Source organism: Alligator sinensis, unplaced genomic scaffold (genome assembly GCF_000455745.1).
Source record: "Alligator sinensis unplaced genomic scaffold, ASM45574v1 scaffold637_1, whole genome shotgun sequence".
In the NCBI taxonomy this organism is placed as follows: domain Eukaryota; kingdom Metazoa; phylum Chordata; order Crocodylia; family Alligatoridae; genus Alligator; species Alligator sinensis.
Genome location: NW_005842368.1, coordinates 269,876 through 292,317, shown reverse-complemented (window position 1 = coordinate 292,317; position 22,442 = coordinate 269,876). Strand labels below are relative to the sequence as shown.

Sequence of the window (22,442 nt, the reverse complement as noted above, 5' to 3'; positions counted from 1 at the left end):
AATAGGTACTTTGCGTCAGTCTTTCATCAGTCCCATGGGATGCCCATGCCCGCTACAGGGCCGGGAAGTCCGGGTGAGGGTGATCCCCTGCCCTCCCTTAATGCTGACTTTGTGAAGGAACATCTTGAGAAGCTGGATACCTTCAAGTCAGCCGGCCCTGACAATCTTCACCCCAGGGTACTCAAGGAGCTGGCAAGCATCATAGCCCAGCCTCTAGCACGGATCTTTGAAAACTCTTGGCGCTCTGGTGTAGTGCCCGAAGACTGGAAGAAGGCCAATGTGGTGCCTATCTTCAAGAAAGGGAGGAAAGTGGATCCGGCTAACTATAGGCCCATCAGCCTGACTTCTATCCCGGGGAAGATCTTAGAAAAGTTTATCAAAGAGGCCATCCTTAATGGACTGGCCGACGCCAACATCTTAAGGGATAGCCAGCACGGGTTTGTTGCGGGTAGGTCTTGCTTGACCAATCTCATTTCCTTCTACGACCAGGTGACCTATCACCTGGACAAGGGAGAAGAGATTGATGTCATATATCTTGACTTCAAAAAAGCCTTCGATCTGGTGTCCCATGATCGCCTCTTGGAGAAACTGGCCAATTGTCGCCTTGGGTCCTCCACGATCCACTGGCTGGAAAATTGGCTCCGGGGTCGGACCCAGAGGGTAGTAATCGATGGAAGTCACTCATCGTGGTGTCCTGTGACCAGTGGGGTCCCCCAAGGCTCTGTCCTTGGACCCATACTGTTCAACATCTTCATTAATGATGTGGACACTGGAGTCAGAAGCGATCAGAACTGGCCAAGTTCGCCGATGACACCAACCTCTGGGGCAAAGCATCCACACCAGAAGACAGGCAGGTTATCCAGGCTGACCTGGACAGGCTCAGCAAGTGGGCGGACGAGAATCTGATGGTGTTCAACGCCGATAAATGCAAGGTTCTCCACCTTGGGGAAAAAAAACCCGCAGCATCCTTATAGGCTCGGCAGTGCTATGTTGGCTAGCACTATGGAAGAAAGAGACTTGGGGGTCATCATTGACCACAAGATGAACATGAGCCTGCAGTGCGATGCGGCGGCCAATAAAGCGACCAAACAGGGAGCAGGGAGTGCAGCTTGCATCCATAGATGCTTCTCAAGCAAATCCCGGGACGTCATTCTCCCCCTGTACTCGGCCTTAGTGAGGCTGCAGCTGGAGTCCTGCGTCCAGTTTTGGGCTCCACAATTCAAAAAGGATGTGGAGAAGCTTGAGAGAGTCCAGAGAAGAGCCACGCGCATGATCAGAGGTCAGGGAAGCAGACCCTACGATGACAGGCTGAGAGCCCTGGGGCTCTTTAGCCTGGAAAAGCGCAGGCTCAGGGGTGATCTGATGGCCACCTATAAGTTTATCAGGGGTTACCACCAGCATCTGGGGGAACGTTTGTTCACCAGAGCGCCCCAAGGGATGACGAGGTCGAATGGTCACAAACTACTTCAAGATCGTTTCAGGCTGGACATAAGGAAGAACTTCTTTACTGTCCGAGCCCCCAAGGTCTGGAACAGCCTGCCACCGGAGGTGGTTCAAGCGCCTTCATTGAACACCTTCAAGAGCAAACTGGATGCTTATCTTGCTGGGATCCTATGACCCCAGCTGACTTCCTGCCCTTTGGGCGGGGGGCTGGACTCGATGATCTTCCGAGGTCCCTTCCAGCCCTGATGTCTATGAAATCTATGAATCTATTTGAGCTCAGTTCTTTGGGATAGAGAGGCCTTGTGCTTATGCAGCACCTAGCATATTGTGGGGGGGCTCATCTTGGGTACGGGGTGGGCCAGCAGGACCCTGAAAAATAACAGCAGCAGCTTGAACAACCAGTTTTGGGCTTGAGCTGGTCCTGGCTCCTTCCGCAGCTCGGGCAGCAAGCGTAACCCCTGAACCGGCCTGCTCCCCTTGCTTGCAGTGCCCAAGCTGGGAGGTGCAGCAGGAGGAAGAGTGCGTGCACTTGTGCACGCATGCGCTTGGGGAAGCGTGTCGGTGCCCGCGCCAGGCCGGATGTCGCCCGGTTCCACCTTGAGCATTTGGGTTCTTCTCCAGCCCCCACATCCCGCCTTCTCTGCTCGCAGCAAACATGGGTTTTAATGCCTCTCTTCTATTTACGTATAGATATAGATATATAAATCTGTGCCGGTATTTATGAGCAAACCTATCATAATAAACCAGTTGGCTTGTTTGGGGAAAACAGCTGGTATAGGAAGTAGATTTGAATTTCTAATGAGTTCTTAATGTGCAAAACAAACTAAAGTGGTTTTAATACTGAAAGAAGATATTTAAATTAGCGTAAAATGCCTAAACTGCGTCGTCCTAGACGTAGGCATGCGGGGGGCTGTCAAGCTGCCTTTGACCTCCTGATATATGTAAATTATATGAATTTATGCACCCGGATGGCAGCAATAAACTGACTCCGCTAATTTGAAATGGTGACCCCATCCCGTTCTAAATTAAGAATAATTCCAGGCTCACTGAGTTGTCGAAACACACGCACATTTTTGTCATCTTTCAGCCCAAGACTTAAATAACGCCCTGTTCCACGCTTTTCTGGTCCTGCTGTGATAAATACCTGCGTTTCCTCTAGCACTTTTGCAAGGAAGTCGAAGTTCCTCAGGAGCGCCTACCTCCCTGGCTGTGGCAAAGTCACCGCCGAGGCCAGGTAGATGCAGGAGCTTTTTGCCTAGATGTTGTAACGAACTACACGCCAGTAGTCGGGTACTTTGAGGGAAGGCGCACCCCATCCCATGTCACTTCTGGAATTGCCTGGATCCGGTGATCTAGAGGACACGCTGCAAAGCTCATCTCCCCCTCCCCTCCATCCCTGAACAGGAAAGTGGAGTAAAATTGAAGTGACAGGAGTGGGGAGTCATTCAAGGGATGGAGCGGGTCCGGTGGGTTTTGCTGCATTGCGGCATTTGCAGTGTATCTGCTCCAGCAGTGCTGCGTGACCGTCCTGTGACTATTCAAAGCACCTGGAGGAGCCCCATGGGTGCTGTGCAGACCTAGCCCAGCCCTTACCAGGTACTCTTAGAAGAGCTCAGCCCTGAGTCACTTCCTCCCAGGGTTGCGGACCCCTTTTCTTTTCCTTTAGAGCCAGAGCAGATTGTAAAAGCGAAGCTGCCGTCCCTGCATGGCAGCTGCTCCCAAATCGCAAGCGGATGACGTTCAGCAAATTCTCGTGTCAGGCTGGGCGACATCAGCAGCGTTCAGAGAAGACCATTCAGATCTCAACACTGCAAGCCGCAGAGCACTCTGCGTTCCCGGGGAAGTGAACGGGGGCTGATGGCCGTCATCGGTTTGCAGAGAAGGGCTGGCGATGCTTGCAGGGTGAGGGTCCAGAGAGACCAAAAGCAGCCGAAAGGGGAGTTATACCGGCCGCACAGCGCAGTTTAGAGCAACCGTACGTGGAGGGAGCTTTGTTGCCGTTAACGATGAGCTCGACATTGCGGTTGGAAACATCTCATCTCGCTCTCACTCCCAGTGATGGTACTGGTAGTCACTTCTGTTCATTTGTGCAGACACTTTTATGGTGTCACTTACTGCTTTGATTATTTCTGATCCTTTGAGTCGGGGAGGGAATTGTGTTCTGCACAGGCATCTTCTGGGGAAAGGATGGAAGCATCTCTAAGATGGGGCATCTTAGCAGGAAGCACTTGGGTTGACTCGCCATGTTGCTAATAATTAATCCAGAGCATTGCAGTGCTCCAGAAAGTTAAAATAGAGTGGTCAGGTGCAAGACGAGTCCTTTGGAAAGCCTACCTGGAACTAATGACGTCTCTTTTTAATGGTGTAGAAGAGTTGAGAGGGGCATGTGGAGTGAGTCGAGTCCCGTTTTGGTTCTTTACAACTACAGAGGATTGGTGGAGGCGTGTGGTTGGTTTTTTTCTTGCGTACAAGTTAGTTTTCCCTGGTGATTAGTAGATTTGTGCATGATGCATTTCAGGAGGGAAGCCTTATAAACCACCTGACATCTTGCAGGTGCTGCACATGCCCAAACCAGTGTCCAAACATGGCCCTACTTAATTCACTAATTTGAAAGATGAGTCCTGGAGAGTTAGGGCAAAATCATAGTGAAGTGTTGGGGACGCTTCTCTTCCCAACCGTGATGGTACTTTTTGGAGACCACTTAGCACGTGCTGCTGCTTTGCATGTCCCAGAGCGTGTCTGAGAGAAGCAGCTGGATTTGACTCTTATCTGGTTGCATGTATAGGGATTTTTTGTGCAGTTCCCTGAGGCAAGTACCTGCTGGTGCTTTGTTTCAGCTGTCCTTCACCACAGCTCATGGTCGTGGCCTCTTACTCTGCGAGACAGCTCATCACACAGTCAGCGCTGGTTTGCAGCAACATCTGGTAAGAGCAACAAACTTTTGCCAGCCACGTTTCCCCTGGGAACAGTTTCCTGACCACGTATTGAAGTGACGCTCTCTGTAACAGCGGTGGCCTCTTCGGACCAACGTAGCACCAAGACCCCGACACACTGCTAACGTGCTGACTGTAGGAAGACTCATTCGCATTGCAGCAGAGGCTCGGTGGGTCCCGCTGTGCCAGGTGCGTGCCGGCCTGACTCTGAAGCGTGACCCCATGGATTGAGGCCAGGAGCCTCCGTGGCCTTGCAAAGGAAGAGAAGTTGCAGGGCAGGGGCACTGATGAGTGCAGGAAGCAGCACAACGGAGGGGAGCGCTGAGGGAGATTTGGAGGGGCACCTCCTCGCTGTGTGGTTCTGCATGAGTCCCCATCGCAACTCAGCTCATCCTGTCCCACAGGTGGAAGACTTGCCTACACGGTGCTGAGCAAATTAATATTTCAGCCTGTTGTCTGTACCCCCCTTTGGCTTTTGAAAGACCCCCTTGGGCTGAGCAGGGGCTGTTGCACTGAGTCCGGGTTGCAAAGAAAACAGCACGTCCAGATTCATTATATCCTCGCACTTCTGATCGGCTGCTTCTGTTCGGCAGTGGGTTCCCCGGAGCACATCTTTAACATCAGGGCTTTGGGTCTGGGATCTCTTTCTCTTTGCATGGCAGTATTTTGTATTTTGTACCAAAGAAGAGTGTGTGTGTTCCTGTTGTGTCCTTGCTGAATTTCTCTTTGAACTTGGAGTCAGGTTTTGTTACGATTCTTCGGGGAATTCATTCTCCCTTGGCTTATTTTTCTGTTGCCTTCTACAGCACTTTCTGGACTCATTGAGATGGAGGGGACTGCGAGGCAAGGTGTTGGAGGTCACCGTTTCAGTCTCCGTGGACTGCTCTTGATCATAGAAAGTTAGGGCTGGAAGGTATTTCAGGGGATCACAGCTAGTCCACCCCCCTGCTCAAAGCAGGACCATCCCCAGTGGTCATCAAGGGGCATTTGTTGTACAACTTGTTATATTCTGAGTCGTGAGCTCTCGTTCCCAATGAGCAGGCATGGTCATCTGAGCCAGCAGAGCTCCACGTTTTACCAAATATTAAACTTCCTGCCCTTGCAAAAGTAGTGTGGCTCGATGCCAGAGCTTACCCCTTGAGCCTGAATTAGTTCCCGTGAAGGATGAGAGAGTTCAGGAAACAAAAACTCACGGATGTCCACACGGCGGATGCCACCTCGAGGTGGCAGAGAGCCCACGTTCCTCCTGGCACGAAGAATAAACAGCGTTGTTTGTACAACACTCGTTAGAGACATGACAGCGTTTTAATGGCAGCCTGAGGCTGCAACTCCTTGAGAGTGAATCACTCCGTGACGCACGTGGTTGGGCATTTCTAAGGTGTTTGTCATGGTGGTGTGCGAGCGCCTACACAACCCTCCTGAGCTGTGTGCGAGCACCTACACAACCCACCTGAGCTCATCTGGGCTCCTGTCTTTCAACACTGTAAACAGGTTGCAGCTCATAGCTTGTGTGCTAATGGCAGCGCTCTGCACGTCCACGGCGCCTTCCAGAAGAGGATTCGAAGTGCTTTGTAAATATTAGTCAATTAAGCCTCCTAGTGCTCCTGGATGGTGGAGTGGGTTCCCAGCTGTCAAAATCACTCCTGGAAGAGAAAGGCAGGCACTGGGATCTTTTATTCGTTTACTAAAGGTCTGTTAACTTGGTTGTGGCCATTTTAACAGGTTTTATTCTTTTGTTCAGCACTTTCCTCTTCTGTATTTTCTGCCCCTGTGTGTGGGTGGGTGCGCGTGTGTGCTTGCATGCACGCGCATGTGTGTTGGGGATTGTTCCCTCTTGTTTGGTGAGCCGGTGGCTCTTAGATGTCCTCTGGTGCCTGCTCCGAGCCCCACTCTCTTTCTGGCTACTGCTTTTTTCCCTGCTCCCAGCCGGGCGTGGATATGGTCTGGTTTTCTGCCCTCGCTGGGGTTTGCTGGTATCACAAATGAAAGGAACAACAGCACAACATCATTTTCAGGGGAACTGGACTGATTCCTAAGGCTGTCGGGAATCCCCTCTGTAGATCTCATGCCTTCGGTGGTTTGCACTTGGCAAATTTGAGTCCCTACACCTTTGTCCCAGAGGGGCCTGCCCCTAATCCAGCCGTGACTTCAGTGCAAAAGTGGACCAGTCACCTCCACGCAAAGGGACAGCCTGACTGTGGGGTTCAGGCTGTAGACCCCAGACTTGTGTGCGTACTGCCTTAAGAGGTGCTTCCAGATGCACCTCTCTCTTTCGGCCTTTCCCATAAGTTAGCAGAGGTATTCCCCTCCTCCTTGTGGATCCCTACCCCTGTGCCAGCCTTTCCTGATGTAACACATAAGGCGCTTACCTGAGCTTGTGCACTTACTTGCGAGGCACAAGACCACACACCCTGCCCAGGTCTTTTTTTTATAAATTTGTCCCTTGCCTGCACTAGGCACCAGTTCTGCATGTCCAGGACAGGGAATTATTTTGTCATCTTCCAGAGTCAGCGTCTGCCTCCTACCATGCAGTTGTACCCTGGCTAGCGCCAAGGGGAGACAGTCTTGGAAGAAGGAGTTCTGCTCTTCCACTAGGATCCCTGTTGGCTGTTCAGCTGGGTGCCTTTTACAATGTCCCCATCATGCCCGTTGGGCCTTTGCCATCGGTTTTCAGCAAGCCTTGCCCGCCATCAGCTGCAGCCCATAAGGCTGCAAGGAGGGATTGTAGATTGCTCCACCTACACGGAAGAAAGTGAAAGCAAATGCTCTCACCTGGGACGGGCAGTTTGTGATGGAGGGTTTGGGGTGAAGCGAATGGCGGTGGCGTTTGGGACTGTCTTGTTAGCAGCGTTTCCAAGCACTTTGCTTGCACGTGCACATAACCCTCGGCAGGTCTCTTGGCACCCCGCCCAGCACTGTCTCAGCGGGTCGAGACCCAACAGAGGCAAACCGGAGGAGCACACGGGTCCTGTCGCCCTTCTCCAGAGTCCCTCTTCGGTGGCTCGTCGTTCCAAGGGCTGGAGCTGGAAGCATCCCTCATCCAGATGTGCTCTCTTTCGGACCCTCGCCATGCCCTGCGCGGTCTGGGGTCGCGGGGCTAGCTTCGTGGCAGACTCCTTGCATGGCACTGCTCACATCACATCCAGCCTCATCCAAAGCAGGCTGAAATGGGTGAGATCCTTCCTACTGACTTGAGGAGGATCTAGGGGGGAGCCATGACCCCTCCTTGCCCATCTAGAAATGGGTGATAATACTTCCTTTGTACATCTGCCATTTAGATTTTAAGTTCTTTGGGGCAAAGGCTGTCCTTACATACAGTACCCAGTGCAGTGGGGCCCTCTGCACGGGGCAGTATTTATTTGATGTATATGCTGCCCTTTCCAGCAGAGGCTCGGGGCAGGCTGCAGGTGGAGAGCAGCATGACCTATAACACAGGAAAAGTCTTTACAGAACCGGAGAAAACCATAAAAGAGAAACCCACAAAACAGTTTCCCAGCTTAGCTGTGCTGGCTAAATGCCTGCCCAGGGAAGGCCTTAGTGCTTCCAAAAAGTGGCCGGGCTCGGGCTCCGGCATGCCTCAAGAGGGAGGGAGGGACTGCTGCTCTCGGGTGTTTTCCAAGGAAACCTGGTGCATTGATGGTAGGTGCAGGAGGTTGCTCTCAGCTGGGCTTAGGGTTCACAGTGGGACATAAGGGAGAAGGCAGCCCCTTAGGTATGTAAGACCCAGACCATTTAGGGCTTTACAAATCAAAACCAGCACCTTGAATTGCATGCAGAAAGCTCTTGGGAGTAATAGTAATAATGGGAGGGCTGTAATGAAGAGAAGCTGGTGATTTGGCCCAGGAGAGGGGAGGATATTTTTAAGGTTTCTCTAGGCAAGACTTGTGAGATGAGGAGAAAGCAAGCCGTGAGATATTCCAGCCCATTTAAAGCAGGTGCGTTGAGCTTTTCAGTCCAATGTCTCCTCTGTCTACCTTTCCCCAAAGAAAACTAAACACAATTAGCTTGCTTGCATGTCCCGGGCTTGGTGGGATGTGTTTTGTGATAGAGGAGGCACCGTTGAGCTCTTAGTCAGCCCTGCAAAAATAGCTAGACTCTCCGAAGGAAGGGGAAGCTGGTTTGATTCTTTTGCTGCTGGTTTTCCCCATTAGCACTGGAGGATGCTTCTGCTGCCACCCCCCTCCCAGGTATTTGCCATGCAAACTGCTCTTTTCGGTACGGCTGGATGTAGCGGAGCCAAAGGCTCCAGCTATCTGCATCTCCCTCACACTCGTCCTGCATAGACAGCCTGCAATCCAGGTGTTAGAAAGGACACAACAGGTGAACAAGACTGAGACCCTCGGGATGAAGTGAGAATCAAACTGGGTTTTGTAGGGGAGTAGAAATCGTTGCTGGCCAGAAGCAATGGATGCAACTGTTGGCTAACGGACCATTGCTCGCAACCGAGGGGATGCTGGTTTTCTTTGGCTGCTGAAATCCTGGGTGTTTGGTCAGGATGGCAGGTCTTTTTTTCTTTTCTTTTAAATGAGGTCAGAAATTGTTGTTAAAACAAACCGATGTTTTAAAAACAAACCAATAAAACATCTTTCCTGCCTCAGCAGAGCCGCGGAGTGACTCACCCGGCTCGTCCCAGCCCTTGCCCCTTCCCTATCGATGGAGAACGTCAATGTTTACTCTGTAATCTGCCGAAGTTAAAAATCAACGCTCATTATGACCCAAGTGCTTAGATTAGCAGCTAATGATGAACTTGTGAGTGGAACAATATAGATGTGTCCTTGTGGCATTCTGAGTGTGCTCTTAATTATCTCTAATTGAGAGACTGTCTGTGCATGCACAGATGGGGTTACATTTTAATAATAATAAATAACTGCAATGGAAGGGACTTTGGTAGCATCAAACATTTTCTTAAACACAGCTTACTTACTGTGCTTCTCTCTGACGCCCGTCATTTATATTTAAGTAGTTTTCTGGGTGAAAATCATCGCTAGCGAGGGAGATGTCTCTATCAGAGATACAGGCAGCGGTCTCGCAAGAGCAAAGGATTGTGTGCAGGTTGTGCCGCCAACTCGCTGTCGGGCCTCGGAGCAAATCGCTTCGGCTTCCTGGGCCCCCGTTTCTGTCTCCAGCTAGTGAGCGGTACCTGGCTTTGGGAAGCCCGTATAGAAGCATGGCTAACGTTTGCTGGTTGACAAATGGGGACCGGGAAGAAATTTCTTTCCCTCCTGTTTCTACAGTTCTCCGGGGTTTGTTCTTTTTTTGTTGGTGGGTGTTGGCTGCAGCCAAGGCCGGGGATTGTGACTGGCACGCGCCCGCTGGGGCTAAGCTTGCTGGCTAGACGGTCTTACCCCTCCACTTGAGGGACAGGAAGAAGTTTAGGTATCCAGGTTGTAGCCGTATTGGTCTAGAGGAAAAGGCAATCAGGACTCGTAGTAGAGGTGATATCTTGTATTAGACCAACAAGATTTTTGCAAAAAGATTTCTTTCATTGCAAGCTTTCGGGCACAAACACCCTTCATCAGGCATCGGCGAAAAGCTTGTAAAAGTTCTCCTGGGTAGAAATGAAAGTTCATATTTCCTGGGATTTCACAGAGGAGTCAATAGGTGGAAAACTATTTTAAGAAGTTTACGCATGCCCTTTTCCCCACTCCGGTCAGATCAGCACAGGTTTGCAGTGGCAGGACAGTGGCAGTGCCCTCCTCCCCCCGCTTTACCTGTGGCGGGTTCGGGTGCTTTGGTTGTGCTTCGTGGTTGTGTGACCGGGTTGATCGTGTAATTTTAGGAATAGGTTAGACAAGGATTTCTATGGTATGGTTGGGGGATGTCCCTTAATCCAAAGGTTTAGAATTGCATGCTTTTTCCTCTTTTGCCCCATTTTGTCAGTGTGGAAACGTATACGTGGGCAAAGACCCACGTGGTCTAAACCCAGTGCGTTCGTGGTTTACGAGTCTGCAGCATCTCTGCAAGCGTGAGACTGAGCTTGGCCCTTTGCATCCAAGTCTAGCAGGGCTCCTTGACCTTGTGGTGTCAAGTTTGGCGGTGGAGTTCCCCGACCCAGCGGGCTCGCGTGATACCGGCCCGAGAGACAGCCGAGTGAACTGGTTGGACTGGAAATGGGCAGAAATGTGGGTTCTGTTCCCAGCTCTCCACCGACCGTGGGACTTCGGACAAGTCTCGCTGGCTGTCTGCACCCCTCTTTCCTCTCCCAGACGTTGTCCTCTTGCCTGTTTAGACTGGAAGCTCTTTGGATCGGAAACCGTCTCTTGCCGTGCATGTGTGTACAGTCTGGCATGAAGAAGCCCTGCTCTCAGCAGGGAGCTGTTGCATATCAAGATGAACGCCAAGGGGAAGGGAAAGTGGGTTTGGACCATCCTCTTTTTGGAAGCGCGTCTTCATGCTTTTAAACCTCAGGCCTCATGCATGCCTGAGACGAGCCTTTGCTGACAACCAACTGGTGGAGCTGATGGGAAAGCCAGGCCCCACAACTTGCATGGGTCCAGCTGCCTTTGGTTTCACAAAGGACGGAAGTGAACTGGTGCAAACTGGTTTTCCTCGTCCGTGCGGCTGGCGGCTGAATGGCATGTCCCAGCGCTGGCCGGACGCAGCCTCGGTGCGCCTTGCTGTGATGGTGAAAACCAGTCTATGCACTGCGAAGCCAAAACGGAGGTTTATTTTGGAACAGTTGATCCCGGGCGGACGTCTTGCCTCTGAGGCTTGCGCGCGTGTCAGCCACACACTGTACTGATGAGCGCTCGAGTGTTCGCTCTCACAGTGGCGGAGACGAGTGAGTAAATAACACAAGCAAAACCCCAACATTTTATGCCGTCTCTCTGGTGGTTAACCAGGAGGACAGCAAAGGAGCGACTGCTCTATTGCAGGGGCGGGCAAAATAAAGTTTAATGGCAAGGTTTGCATCAGAGAGAACGTGCAGAAGCTTGGTTTGGTTTTTAAATGCAAACTAATCGCCTAGTTTTCACTCCCGTCACACTGTCCTGTATCTGCTTCTTGTGGCCTTTGCGGGCTGGTGAGACCCTTTCCAAAACCGGTTCTTAGAGATCCGGTTTCCTGCAGGTTTCCTTGCCCCGAGCAGAGCAAGGAGGGCACCGGGCGTGTTGGCATCTCCCCTGAATGCAGCCCCCCGGGATGGTGCCTCCCCATGCCAAGTGTTACAGGCCACGCTGTGAGCTGCCAGGGTTTTCAAACCTAAGGCATTTGGAGTTATTTTTAGGCTAAATTAAATTTTTTGGCCTGCGAGCCCTGGCAAGTCGCACTGCAAAATAAACTGAATTTACAACAAAAAGAAACAACGAATGTATTACATCAAGGACTTCACGCACGCCAAGGCTTTCGGCAAAGGCTGCAGTTTTGTCCTTAATTCACCCTTGCTGGGCACGCGGTTGATACTGCCAAGGTCACAATCCAGTCACGGAGGATCTCGGCAGGATGGGCGAGCTTCGTTTTCCCTGGCACCGGCGCCGCAGAAACACTTTCTCCTTTGAGGGAAGTTGCTCACGTGCCGGAGCCGTCGCGGGCCGGGGGCCTGGAAGAGCCGCGCTCCCCGTCGCAACTTGGAATCGCTTGGCCTCGGCGGCTGCGGATCAAGCTATGAATTTCCATGTGTGCGTCTCTCGTCGGGTGCGGGTTTTCTTGATCCATTTACAGCACGGATATAACCAAGCGGGGAGGGAAAAGGTGGAAAGCTGCCATTTGGTGCACCTGCATTTGGGAGGAAAGAGCTGAAAACGCTGAACAACAACCGTACGTCTTAAAAATCAAAAATGCCAAAGCCCTAACGACCAGAACAGGCGATGACGCTGCGGCGGTCCTGCTGCTCCAGTACCTAATTTTTAAAGGAATTTGGGTTTTTAGCCTCCTTCCAGTTGCATGTACTTGGCATCAGTTTTGCCATCCAGGATGGACAAAATTAGATCCGTGGTCCTTGGCTAGCTTGCGGGTTTCTGTCCAGAGCGTCTCTGCTCTTGATTAGTCTTGTTACTCTTAAATTAGGACAGCTAGCCCTGCTTTCATCCTTGCTGGCACCAAGGAGGAATTATTGATTGGCCATGGTAATACTGCTGCAAAGGTTTCAGGAACAGCTTTCACCGTGGTCAGAGTGATGCAGGCAGCAGAAATGACCGCACGCTGCATGGCGAGGGTTTGCTTTTTCACGGCGCTGCTATTTAAATGCCAGTGGCTAGTGGTGGAGACACTTTGAGCAATACATGGAAAGCACATGGGTGTGTCATCAGGCAGTTGTGAATCCAGAATGAGCTAAAGAAGTAACTCCTTCGGCAGGCAGCAGTGGTAGACTGTTGCCCCCCACGGCGGTGGCTGCACACTCGCTTTGCTGCTGTGTTGCACAGCGTTTGAAAGCAGCATGCAGAGGAGGTATTTAACGACTGGGGCGGAGGTCTTCCAAAGCTCTCGGCCTCAGTATCTTCAGTGCCAGTGGGGACTTGCCTGTTGACTGCGGTGGGAAAAGCAGAGGCAGCTGCTGTGCACTTTTGACAATCCCGACCTCCGCGCCTGCTCCGGAGAAGCCAGCAGGACTGGGGAGTGACTGGCATTGCCAGGATTGGACCCTCTGAGAGACCCCAGCTGCTTCCCAAGCCACGCGGAGCTTGTTGCACGTGTTAGAAACTCCCAGGACAGGTATCAGGGTGGGCTTGTCTCTGTGCTCTGCCAGGTGGGTGTGAAGATTTGAAGGGGCGATTTTGGAGCTTCCTTATATTAGTGGTTACATGCAAGTGCAGGGGGCCAGGGCTCATTAAGTCCAGGAGGCGCCTCCCAGTCCTGCGTTCCTAATTGTTTTCTATTTCTTGCAAATAACCCCACTTTTTCAAACCGATTTTAAGGATGTGAGATCATCGGAGCTGAAAGAAAGCTCATTTAAACACCTCCCCAACAGAAAGCATGCACCTTTGTGCCGCAGAGGCAGCTCCAGGCAGCCTTAAAATTAGCCTGAGGAGAAAGCAGAGGGTTCCCCCTGCATAGGCTGAATCCCCTGGCAGGGAGAAGGACCTGCTTGGGTCCTTCCGCAGTGATTCCCTGCAGCTGGCACAGTACCTGGGGGCTCAGGGGCTGCCCTGAATCATCTGGGGGGCCAAGCCGCTTGGCTCCAGGCCTTAGAGAAACACAGATCTCAACTACGACTGAGGCTCTGGTCCATTCTGCATCCCTTGCAGGAGCTTAAAAGGAAAGCAGCTGCAGTGCCTCATCTGGAGCATGCAGGGAATTCGGCAGTGTCTTGCTTGGGGGTGATTTGATGCATCTCAAGACACCATTGAAGGGGGCTGATTTCCAGGGGCAAGTGCATATCGCTCCAAGTCAGTCTTGTTTAAGGCGACTCGGGTCAGAGCACCCAAAGACACTGGGAGGGAATAAGGATCTGTGTGGGATATTTATTCTTTACAAGCGGCCTTAAAGTCCTCACCGGGGAGCAGCCGTGAGTGGGGTTTGGCACGGTTGTTGCTGTTCCTAGCTGGACCCGATGATCTTGTAAGGTCCCTTCCAGCCCCTAGCATCTATGAATCGCAGCCCAGCTGTTTGGTGGGATGGCTCTTAAACACTTTTGCAATGTGGGGCATGTTTGAAAAGCAAGAAAGTATAGAAATGGTAGAGAAGAAGGGCTGGAAGGTGTCTCCTGAGGTTGAGTCCAACCCCCTGCCTGAGGCAGGATCAGCCCTATCCAAGCCCTATACAAATCGATAATCTAACGTTTTAGTAAAACTACCGTCAACCCTGGCACGCCTGAACCTGCCGTAGGTAAAGCCAGGGAATTCATCTTATAAACACTTCTCTCTTGCTCGCTCTTTCCTTCCACCTGTAAGCCCACATCTCGGTGGCACCTGCAGCAGTTCCTATAGGTAGGAAAATAATCATAAAAAAGCAGTCTGCTTTTAAAGTAGATGAGCAGCTACCGGCCAGCTTTATATGTACCCCTAGCAGTGCCCGACAGGAAGATCTGGACCCAACACTGATCTGGACCGAGAGGGTCATTAACCCACGGACATCAGACTGCGAACGGGAAGTTCACAAGGGGGTTGGGGAGGGACGTTGCATCCAGTGGGATGAGTCATATCTGATTAAAGTCAAGTCATATGTTCCCGGAGGAGTGGGGGGCAGCAGCACAGCTCTGACCGTGGGGGCTGGGACAGCTCGTTAGGGTTCAGTGCGTCAGAGAGCCCCGTGGGTGGTGGAGGAACCACGAGCTGCCTCGTAGTAGTCACCCCCGCCCCAAAACACTGCACCTGGGTGTGCAGTGGCCTGCTTGCCTGTGAACAAGCAAGGTGTTGGGTAGTGTGTTTGCAAAGCCTGCCGGAGGCTGCGGTTGGACTGGTTAACAGAGAAGGGCGATGAAAATGATATAAGGCCTGGAAACTAAAAGCTACGGGGGCAACGGAGAGTGGGAGAGCTCGGTCCACATTGTAAATGGTGACAGGGAGGGCTCACGGGGCAGAGCAAAGGCTGGAGAACCACCCTGAGCGCAGGAATGGGAATGGTCTCCTTCCTCCTCTGCACAAGTGCTGTCTGCGCACGCTCCTGTCCCAGCCTGGTGGAGCAGGGACCAGGCTAAAGAGCAGAGCCGGTTCTGCAGACCCCGTGAAGGAGAAGGCTTTGAGCAGCAGGAGCGCTTGCCACTGCCCTAGTTTTGCGAGTTGTGTTTTCTGGCACTGTCCCACGTGAAGCAATCGCTGCCTGTTGCCAGACACTCTTCCCAGCAGCTTCCTGACTCTTGTTTCTCTTGCCTGTGCAGGTGCAACGTAGCTCAAGATGAGTGGCCTTGGGGACAGCTCAACGGACCCTGCTAACCCGGACTCCCGCAAAAGGAAGGGGTCTCCGTGCGACACGTTGGCCCAGAGGTACGTGCACGGCTGCGCATGCGTTTCCCCTCATGGCTACTTTGTCATTCCAACCGCATCTCTCTGTCCCGTCTGCTTGAGCAGATGGAGCAGGTTTGAGCCACTCAAAAATGTTCACACTTCCCACTAGCACTCAGCTTTGCTTTTATCAGTGGCTGTGGTGGAAGATGGAACATGATGGAAATATAACTCCCCATCTGCTCTTCCTGCTTTTCGGTGGCAACCGGCGAATAGAGGCTCGTTATCAAAGATAATTTATTGATCGTATAAATTGAGCGCTTGATGGCTCAGGGAAGGACTGAGAGAGCTTTCTCAGCGTGAGATGGGATTGGCTGCTCAACCCATGCAGGTCTCCTCAACCAATATGTCCCCCTATGCCAACTGGCCAAGCAATGCACTTTTGTTTCGGGACCCCAGGATCCCTTTGCTCCATGTTTGCGTTTGGCTGTGTTGACTTGCATTGCGACAGTCTCTGTATAGTAAATATGAAGGCAGCAGTAAGTTCATCATGTAATATATTGAACATTGAAGGGGGATAAGCCCCCTAAATATGAGTCTGTGTAGTGCTATATATCCCCCGTGTCCTTGTAATGGGATAAAGCTTGTCAAAAATCAGTGCAATTTAAGAGTGGCCACGCAAAGTTATTAGAGGACTGCACTCTCTCCTGCTCTCTGGCAGGGACCGAGAAGCCGGCGGCGATCGTGTAGCGCAGTGTTTTTGTGGAAAAGCCAGCTCTCAGCCACAACTCTGCCTTCCAAAAACAAGGCACATCTTATTTGGGTGTATGTGGTAAATGAGGAAATAGGGTTATGTGGGACCTTCCCAGATGCCCAAACTGTTATCCAAGAACGTGTGCAACTTGGATCACAGTTCTGTGGCTTCTTCTAGCCCTGCCTGAACATGAGAAACGTCACCCTGAGTCAGTGCAATGGTCCATCTAGCACGCTGTCCTGTCCCTGACACTGACAGGGGTGGGTGCTGTACAGGGAGAGCATTATACTGGATATTCCTCAAGGGATCTGTCGCTTTCCCTGGCACCCACCATTTTTTGGATTAGACATGCCAGAAGAAATATCTCCAACCATTTTGTTCAGTAGCAATTAACAGATTATCAGCCATGAATTTATACAGTCCCTTTTTGAACCTGGCTGTGCTCTCTGCCTCCGCCACCTCCTGCAGCAGTGAGTTCCACAAGTTAACCACACCTGGCTTTAAAAACAGTACTTTCTTTTGTTCATTTGAAACGTGTCTCTTGCTCATTGCAGTGCGTACCCCCCTACTTATACTGTTCTGGGACTCGGTGAACAACAGCTCCCTATTCACTTGGTCCACGGCCTTCATGACGTTACAGACCTCTGTCCTATCCCCCCTCATCTTTCTTCTTTCCAAGCTGAAGAGTCCAAGCCTTTTTAGTTTCTCCTGGTCTGGCAACTGCTCCAGGCCCCTGATCATTTTGGTTGGTCCTCTCTCTACCGTTTTCAAAAGCTACTACATCCTTTTTGAGATGTGAGGCCCAGAACTGCACACAGTATTCAAGATGTGGGGGCATGGATTTCTACAACGGCATGGTGACGTTTTCCATTTTATTTTCCATTCCCTTCTTAACAATGCTCAACACTGTGTTAGCTGCTTTGGGCAGGCTGCGCGCTGAGCTGACATTTTTAAAGAACTCTGTAAAATGACTCCAAGGTCGCTTTCCTGAGTCGTACGAGCTCGTTCAGACCCCAGCGCTGCCTATGTATAGTTGAGGTTATTTTTCCCAAGCTGCATTACCTTGTACTTGTTGACATTGAAGTCCATCTGTCATTTCTTGGCCACTCAGCCTGGTGAGATCTTTCTGCTGCTCCTCTCCATCAGCTTGGGACTTGACTACCTGGAATATTTTAGTGTCATCTGCAAACTTGGAGACGTCACTGTGCACCCCCATTTCCAGGTTACTGCTTCATAGATTGCATAGACATTAGGGCTGGAAGGGACCTCACAAGATCATCGGGTCCAGCCCCCTGCCCCAGGGGCAGGAAGTCAGCTGGGGTCAAATGATCCCAGCAATATAGACATCCAAGTGGAGAAAATTTGGAACAAAATAGGTCTCAGCACACATTGCTGTGGGACCTCACTTTTGACCTCCCTCCATCCTGAAAAGTGACCGTGTAGTCCTACCCTTTGCTTCCTATCTTTGAACGAGCTTTCAACCCCCAAAAGAGCCTTCCCTCCAATCCTGCGGCAACATAGTTTTGTGCCTTTGGTGAGGGACCTTGCTGAAGGCTTTTTGAATGTCCAAATATATTATGTCGGCTGGATCCCTGCTTGACCACGTGCTTGTTGATACCCTCAGAGAGCTCCAGCACGTCGGTGAGGCAGGATTTCTCTTTAAAAACCTTGTTGGCTTCCTCAGCAGGTTGTCTTTGTCCCTGTGACTGCTGATTTTATTCTTTATTACAGATGCTACCAACTTGCTAGGGATGGAAGTGAGACTCACTGGTCTGTAGTTCCCAGGATCACCTCTGGAGCCCTTCTTTGAAGATGGGTGCTGTGTTTGCAGCCCCCCAGTCTTCTGGCACGGAGGCCGTTTGTAACGATGGGGTACAGACTATTGCCACCAGTTCTGTGGTTTCACCTTGGAGTTAGTTCAGAGCACTTAGGGAAATGCCACCCAGTCCTGGTGATTTCTTTGTATAGTCAGTTTATCAATTTGTTCCAAAACGTCCTCTCTTGTTACTGCAGTGCGGTCCAACTCTTCAGACCCACCTACTAGAAAGGATTGGTCTGCCAGAGGCATTTCCCCAGTATCTTCAGTGGAAACAGTGATGCAGCAAAGTCATTTAGCTTTTCTGCTATGACCTTATGATCCCCGAGTGCACCTTGTACACCCTGATCGTGTAACGGCCCCACTGATTCTCTAGCTGGCTTTCTGCTTCTGATGTATTAACACAAATATTGGCTTTAGCATGTTTTGCTAGATGCCGTTTCAGTTATTTTTTGGACCACCTTATTTCACTGTTATACTTGACTTGCCAGTTTGTGAGTATTTCTGTTTTCCTCATTTGGGCACGCCTTTTATTTTTTGAAGGATGCCTTTTTGCCTTGCTTTGCTGTTGGACCATGCAGGGGCTTTATTGGCCTGTTTGGTACTCCTTTTGACTTGCGATATACCCCTTTTCCTGAGCCTCTAATATGATATTGTTCAACAGCTTCTAAACTGCCTGCGGGCTTTTTACATGTTTTGAATGCTCCTTTAAATCCAGTCTTAATCCTGCTAATGGTTGCAATTTGAGCCGGGTTAAACCCGGAGAAATGAAAACCCTTGAGCGCAATCCCTGCCTCTGTGTGTGGAGTGAAGGTCTCCGTGCCCCTCTTCATCTAAAAGCAAACTCCTTTCTCTTGGCTGGGAAGCTTCTTCACGGCCTGCAGTGTCTATTCTAACTAGCTTGTGCTATTTGCACACTTACAGTGCTCGCCCAGCAGAAACCTTGCTATACAGATATTGGAAATCCAGACCAGGCTGATCAGAGGGAACCTGCAGCAGCCAGATGAAAACCTTTCTTCCCCTTCCCTAGCTTTGAATTTGTGACACTGGGATGGATTATCCGGCCCCTTTGGCACGTGAGGTATTGGAAAGCCCTTTGAAAGGGTTGACTTGAATTCCTGCAGGCACACGTGGAGCTTACTCACAGCGTTGGCCGCTGGAAGGAGTTCGACTAGAAGAAGGAAAGCTGGCCAGGCCCCTGGCGCTATGTCCTGTTCTCTTCAGAAAGCTCTGGGAGACAGTTTACCTTCCACCAGTGATGGGCAAAGACACCTTCCCGCTCCGGGAGTCCATCAAAGCCTGGAGCATGACAGTCCAGAGCCGCTTGAATTGCAGGAATCCTTTACAAAAGCCTGGGAAGCCGAACCGCTGCTGTTTGCTGTCGAACCGTAGGGAACAGCCCACCGCTCGAATATGCTCATGATGCTTTTATGGAAGGAAAATTGGTCTATTTGCCCTCCCACAATTCGAAAGTTGCCACAGCAACAGGGGCATTAAGTTTATTGCTTAATGAGTTCACCCGCAACATGGAGTCGTTCTGCCTTTTTCTTCCCCCCCACCCTGCTTTGCAACGAGGGGTGGAAATTAATGTGATCTCGACTACAACGTGCGTTCGACTCTATTGAGAAACATTTACCTGCCCTTCAAGAGGTAAAGTGTGTCTCCATCTAGGTCTGAATGTTTTGCAAAGTGACTCATTGCAGTCAAATAGGTTTCTGCTCAGTATTCATCTGCATGGCTCAATGTGGCATGTAGGATGCCTCTGTGACTTGCTTATCAAGCAATGCTCTGGATTTGCTTTCATTGCTTTTGTAAACTGATTGCGTCTCTTTCCTTGTTTTTTTAATTATTATTTCACTTCTGCCTTTTAGTCTGGCAGTTCTCATTCCTTTGGCATTTTGCCTCGTTTCTCTCTCAAACACCATTTCTCCCTGTCCTCTTTCCTGCCTGCTCTGTTCTGTTCCTGTATGTTAATAGAACAGCTCCTTTGATACACGTATCAGGGGTGGAAAAAGATCCCACTTTTCAGATAGGCTTTCTCTTTCACACACACCGTGGCCCTGCCAAGTGCACGGGGTCCCTTGAGCCAAGGTAATTGGGTACAGTTTAGTCCTCTGCTTGAGGTAAATGGGTCACTTCCTAAAGCACAAGTTAGCGCGTACAGTGAAGTTCTGATTTTGCTGATACCGGTAACAAAGAGAGGCCCAGACAGCAGCCCAGACAAACTCTTTGCCCATTTAACCATTTGCTCGAGCGCGATGCCTTGAGCACATCATTGTCAGCTGCCCAGCAGGGAAGCAAAGAGAACCAGGCGTGCTCCCGAATTCACAGGCAAGCAGTCCCTGCTCCCGTCCAAATTACCAGCCAGCGCAACGTGCCTCCCTTGAAAGACCAGCAGCCACTTATTACCTCTCTCTTTGCACAGAGCTTGACTTAACCCGAGCTCCGCGTACTTCACAGGCATTTATACACATACTTTTATTCCAGCGACGCACCGGAGATCCACCACTTTGGAGCAGACTCACTTAATCAATTAAGCCTGCAGTGGCCAGACCTAAATACTCATCATTTTCCCCTGTCTCAGAGAGGTCTGCAGTCTCATTGCTGATTGTTTTTAAAAACCGGAGGTTTTCCTAGGAGACCCCCTCCCCGGCCGCTGGCTTGCTGCATCAGTCTGATGCATCCGTCTCCTGCATCTCTGACTTCTCAACCTCATGTGGAGGGGGAGCAAGGGGGAAGGAGGCCTAGAAGGGTTAATCTCAGCCCAGCGGAGCCTGCACCGAGATAGCAGCTGGGGGTGGAGGAAGATGAAGGACACAATGGTCCCTTCAGGGGTGCACATGCCCTCGTTCCAGCTCTATACGTGGGAGGGCGAGCGCAGGCAGCAGCAGCGGAGAGTACAGGACCCGGTACGCACCTGTCAGGCCTAGCAGCAAAACTGATCATCTGGCTGGAATTGAATAAGGAGAAGAAGGAACCAGTCTGCGAGCCCAGGACATCTGTGCACAGCACTGCTCCGTGCATGTCGCTGGCTCGGGGTTTGGGATGGATCCCTTTGTAGGAAGGGGGGGCTAAGGTGTCGGGGTACCAGCTGCAGAGAGGGAAGCAGCAGGTGGCCAGCGTTTGCTACAGGGCAACTTCAACACGGGCAGCAAAACCTCAACTTTCCAGCCTTTAGCTTCTCCCTCTGCCCAGCCTCGTTCCTCGGTAGCGGGTTGATTTAGAGTGCTTTTCTGGATAGACAAGCCCCCGGTCTTCTCGCTGACCTGGACTCCTGGCACAGGGGACTTTCTGCTCTTAATTTTCCCTGTCTCCTATCCGGGAAAAGTGCTATGGAGCATCTGCCCTAGGATCCGGGGGCTGCTGGCGTTCTTGCTGAGTTACAAACTCGTGACTTCCCTCTGACATCACATCAGCTTGCAAACAAGAGTAATCCACGTTGGGGCAGCTTTTTCTGCACTGGCCTTTTACTCCATGTCCCTCCGCGGCTGCAGGGAAGGGGTTGCAGTCGCGTGCTAATAAAGTTTATGTGCACATACGTATGCGTGTGTGCAGTGCACTGGCCAGTCGCTGTTGCTACACAGGGCTTGTGAGCTCGATGGAGCAGTCTTGCTTCCAGACTCAGTCCAGCATGGGTCGATCATTACACTGGATTTCCTGCTCACGGTGTCTTTGGCACAGGGATACGTTACAGTCTCTGGAGTGACTCTTGAGAGCCAAGTTGTTGCTCTTTGCAGCAGGGAAACTTCATGGGGCTGTATCAGGCTGCCTGCATTTGGCTTTGAGGAGGAGAGCTGCTATTGGCTCTCTCACTGGGAAGAAACCAGCATTTCATCCCAGCCCTGGGCCTCAATTCAGTGTCAACCCCTGTGCACTCCAGTTGATGTTAAGCAGAAAGCAGAGCAGGGTGGCACCTAGTAGATTAAGTCCGAGAGGCATGAGCTTTCATAGGCTACAGCCTATTTTATCAGATGCTGTAGCTTGGGGGCGGCCATCCTGCAGTATGAGGACCACAGGTGGCACGGGCAGCCTCTGGGTGCGGCACGTGGCAGATTGGGCAAGGAAAAGAAAGAGCAGCAGATCAGGCAGGGAGCACAGGACAGGAAGCAGAAAGGAGAGCAGCAGATCAGGGAAGGAAGAGGGATCAGGGTGACGCTCGGGAAAGGTACGGAGCTAATTCGAGCCATGCCTGCCAAAAAAGGCTGGCCCCTGCTGCTATAGCTTTTGCTGTAGCCTACAAAAACTTGTGCGTCTCTGAATGAGTTAGTCTCCGAGGTCCTGCCCTGTCCTGCCTTTTGCTTAACCTCGGGTTAACACAGCTAACTACCACACTCCGGTGGATGTTGTTGATCCTTTGCAGGTGGAGTCAGGCATGCCTTGCACCAGTCTGACCAGTGGCTTTGGGAAGGCAAGAGTTCACAGGAGCAGAATTTGTTCAGTTTGCTCAGGTTGGAGCCTGAATTTTTGTGTTGGCACAGGTCTGCTCCCGATCTAGGCAAGTCTGCCTGGTTTTTGTATTGGACCTCTCTCCACCGACTTTCCTTGGAACTCAGTCCTATTTTGTGTCTGCTGAAAACCAGGCCAGAGCCTGCTCCAGGTCCCCCTGCATTTTGGAGGTGCCAGTCCTGCCTCGAGCCAAAAATACGGGTGCCTATGGCACACACAAACACTTGCCTATT

General features: G+C 51.2%; 1 protein-coding gene across 10 annotated transcripts in view; it reads left to right on the top strand.

Annotated features, from left to right (window-relative positions):
- Nucleotides 1-22,442, top strand: part of NCOA1 (nuclear receptor coactivator 1) — a 247,091-nt gene that overhangs the window by 121,184 nt on the left and 103,465 nt on the right. For all 10 annotated transcript variants that reach the window (XM_014522550.2, XM_025210716.1, XM_025210719.1 and 7 more), the window contains one exon: nt 15,130-15,235. In XM_014522550.2, the coding sequence (XP_014378036.1) occupies nt 15,147-15,235 (89 nt within the window). In that variant the 5' untranslated portion in view covers nt 15,130-15,146. The remainder of the gene's footprint in view (nt 1-15,129; nt 15,236-22,442) is intronic.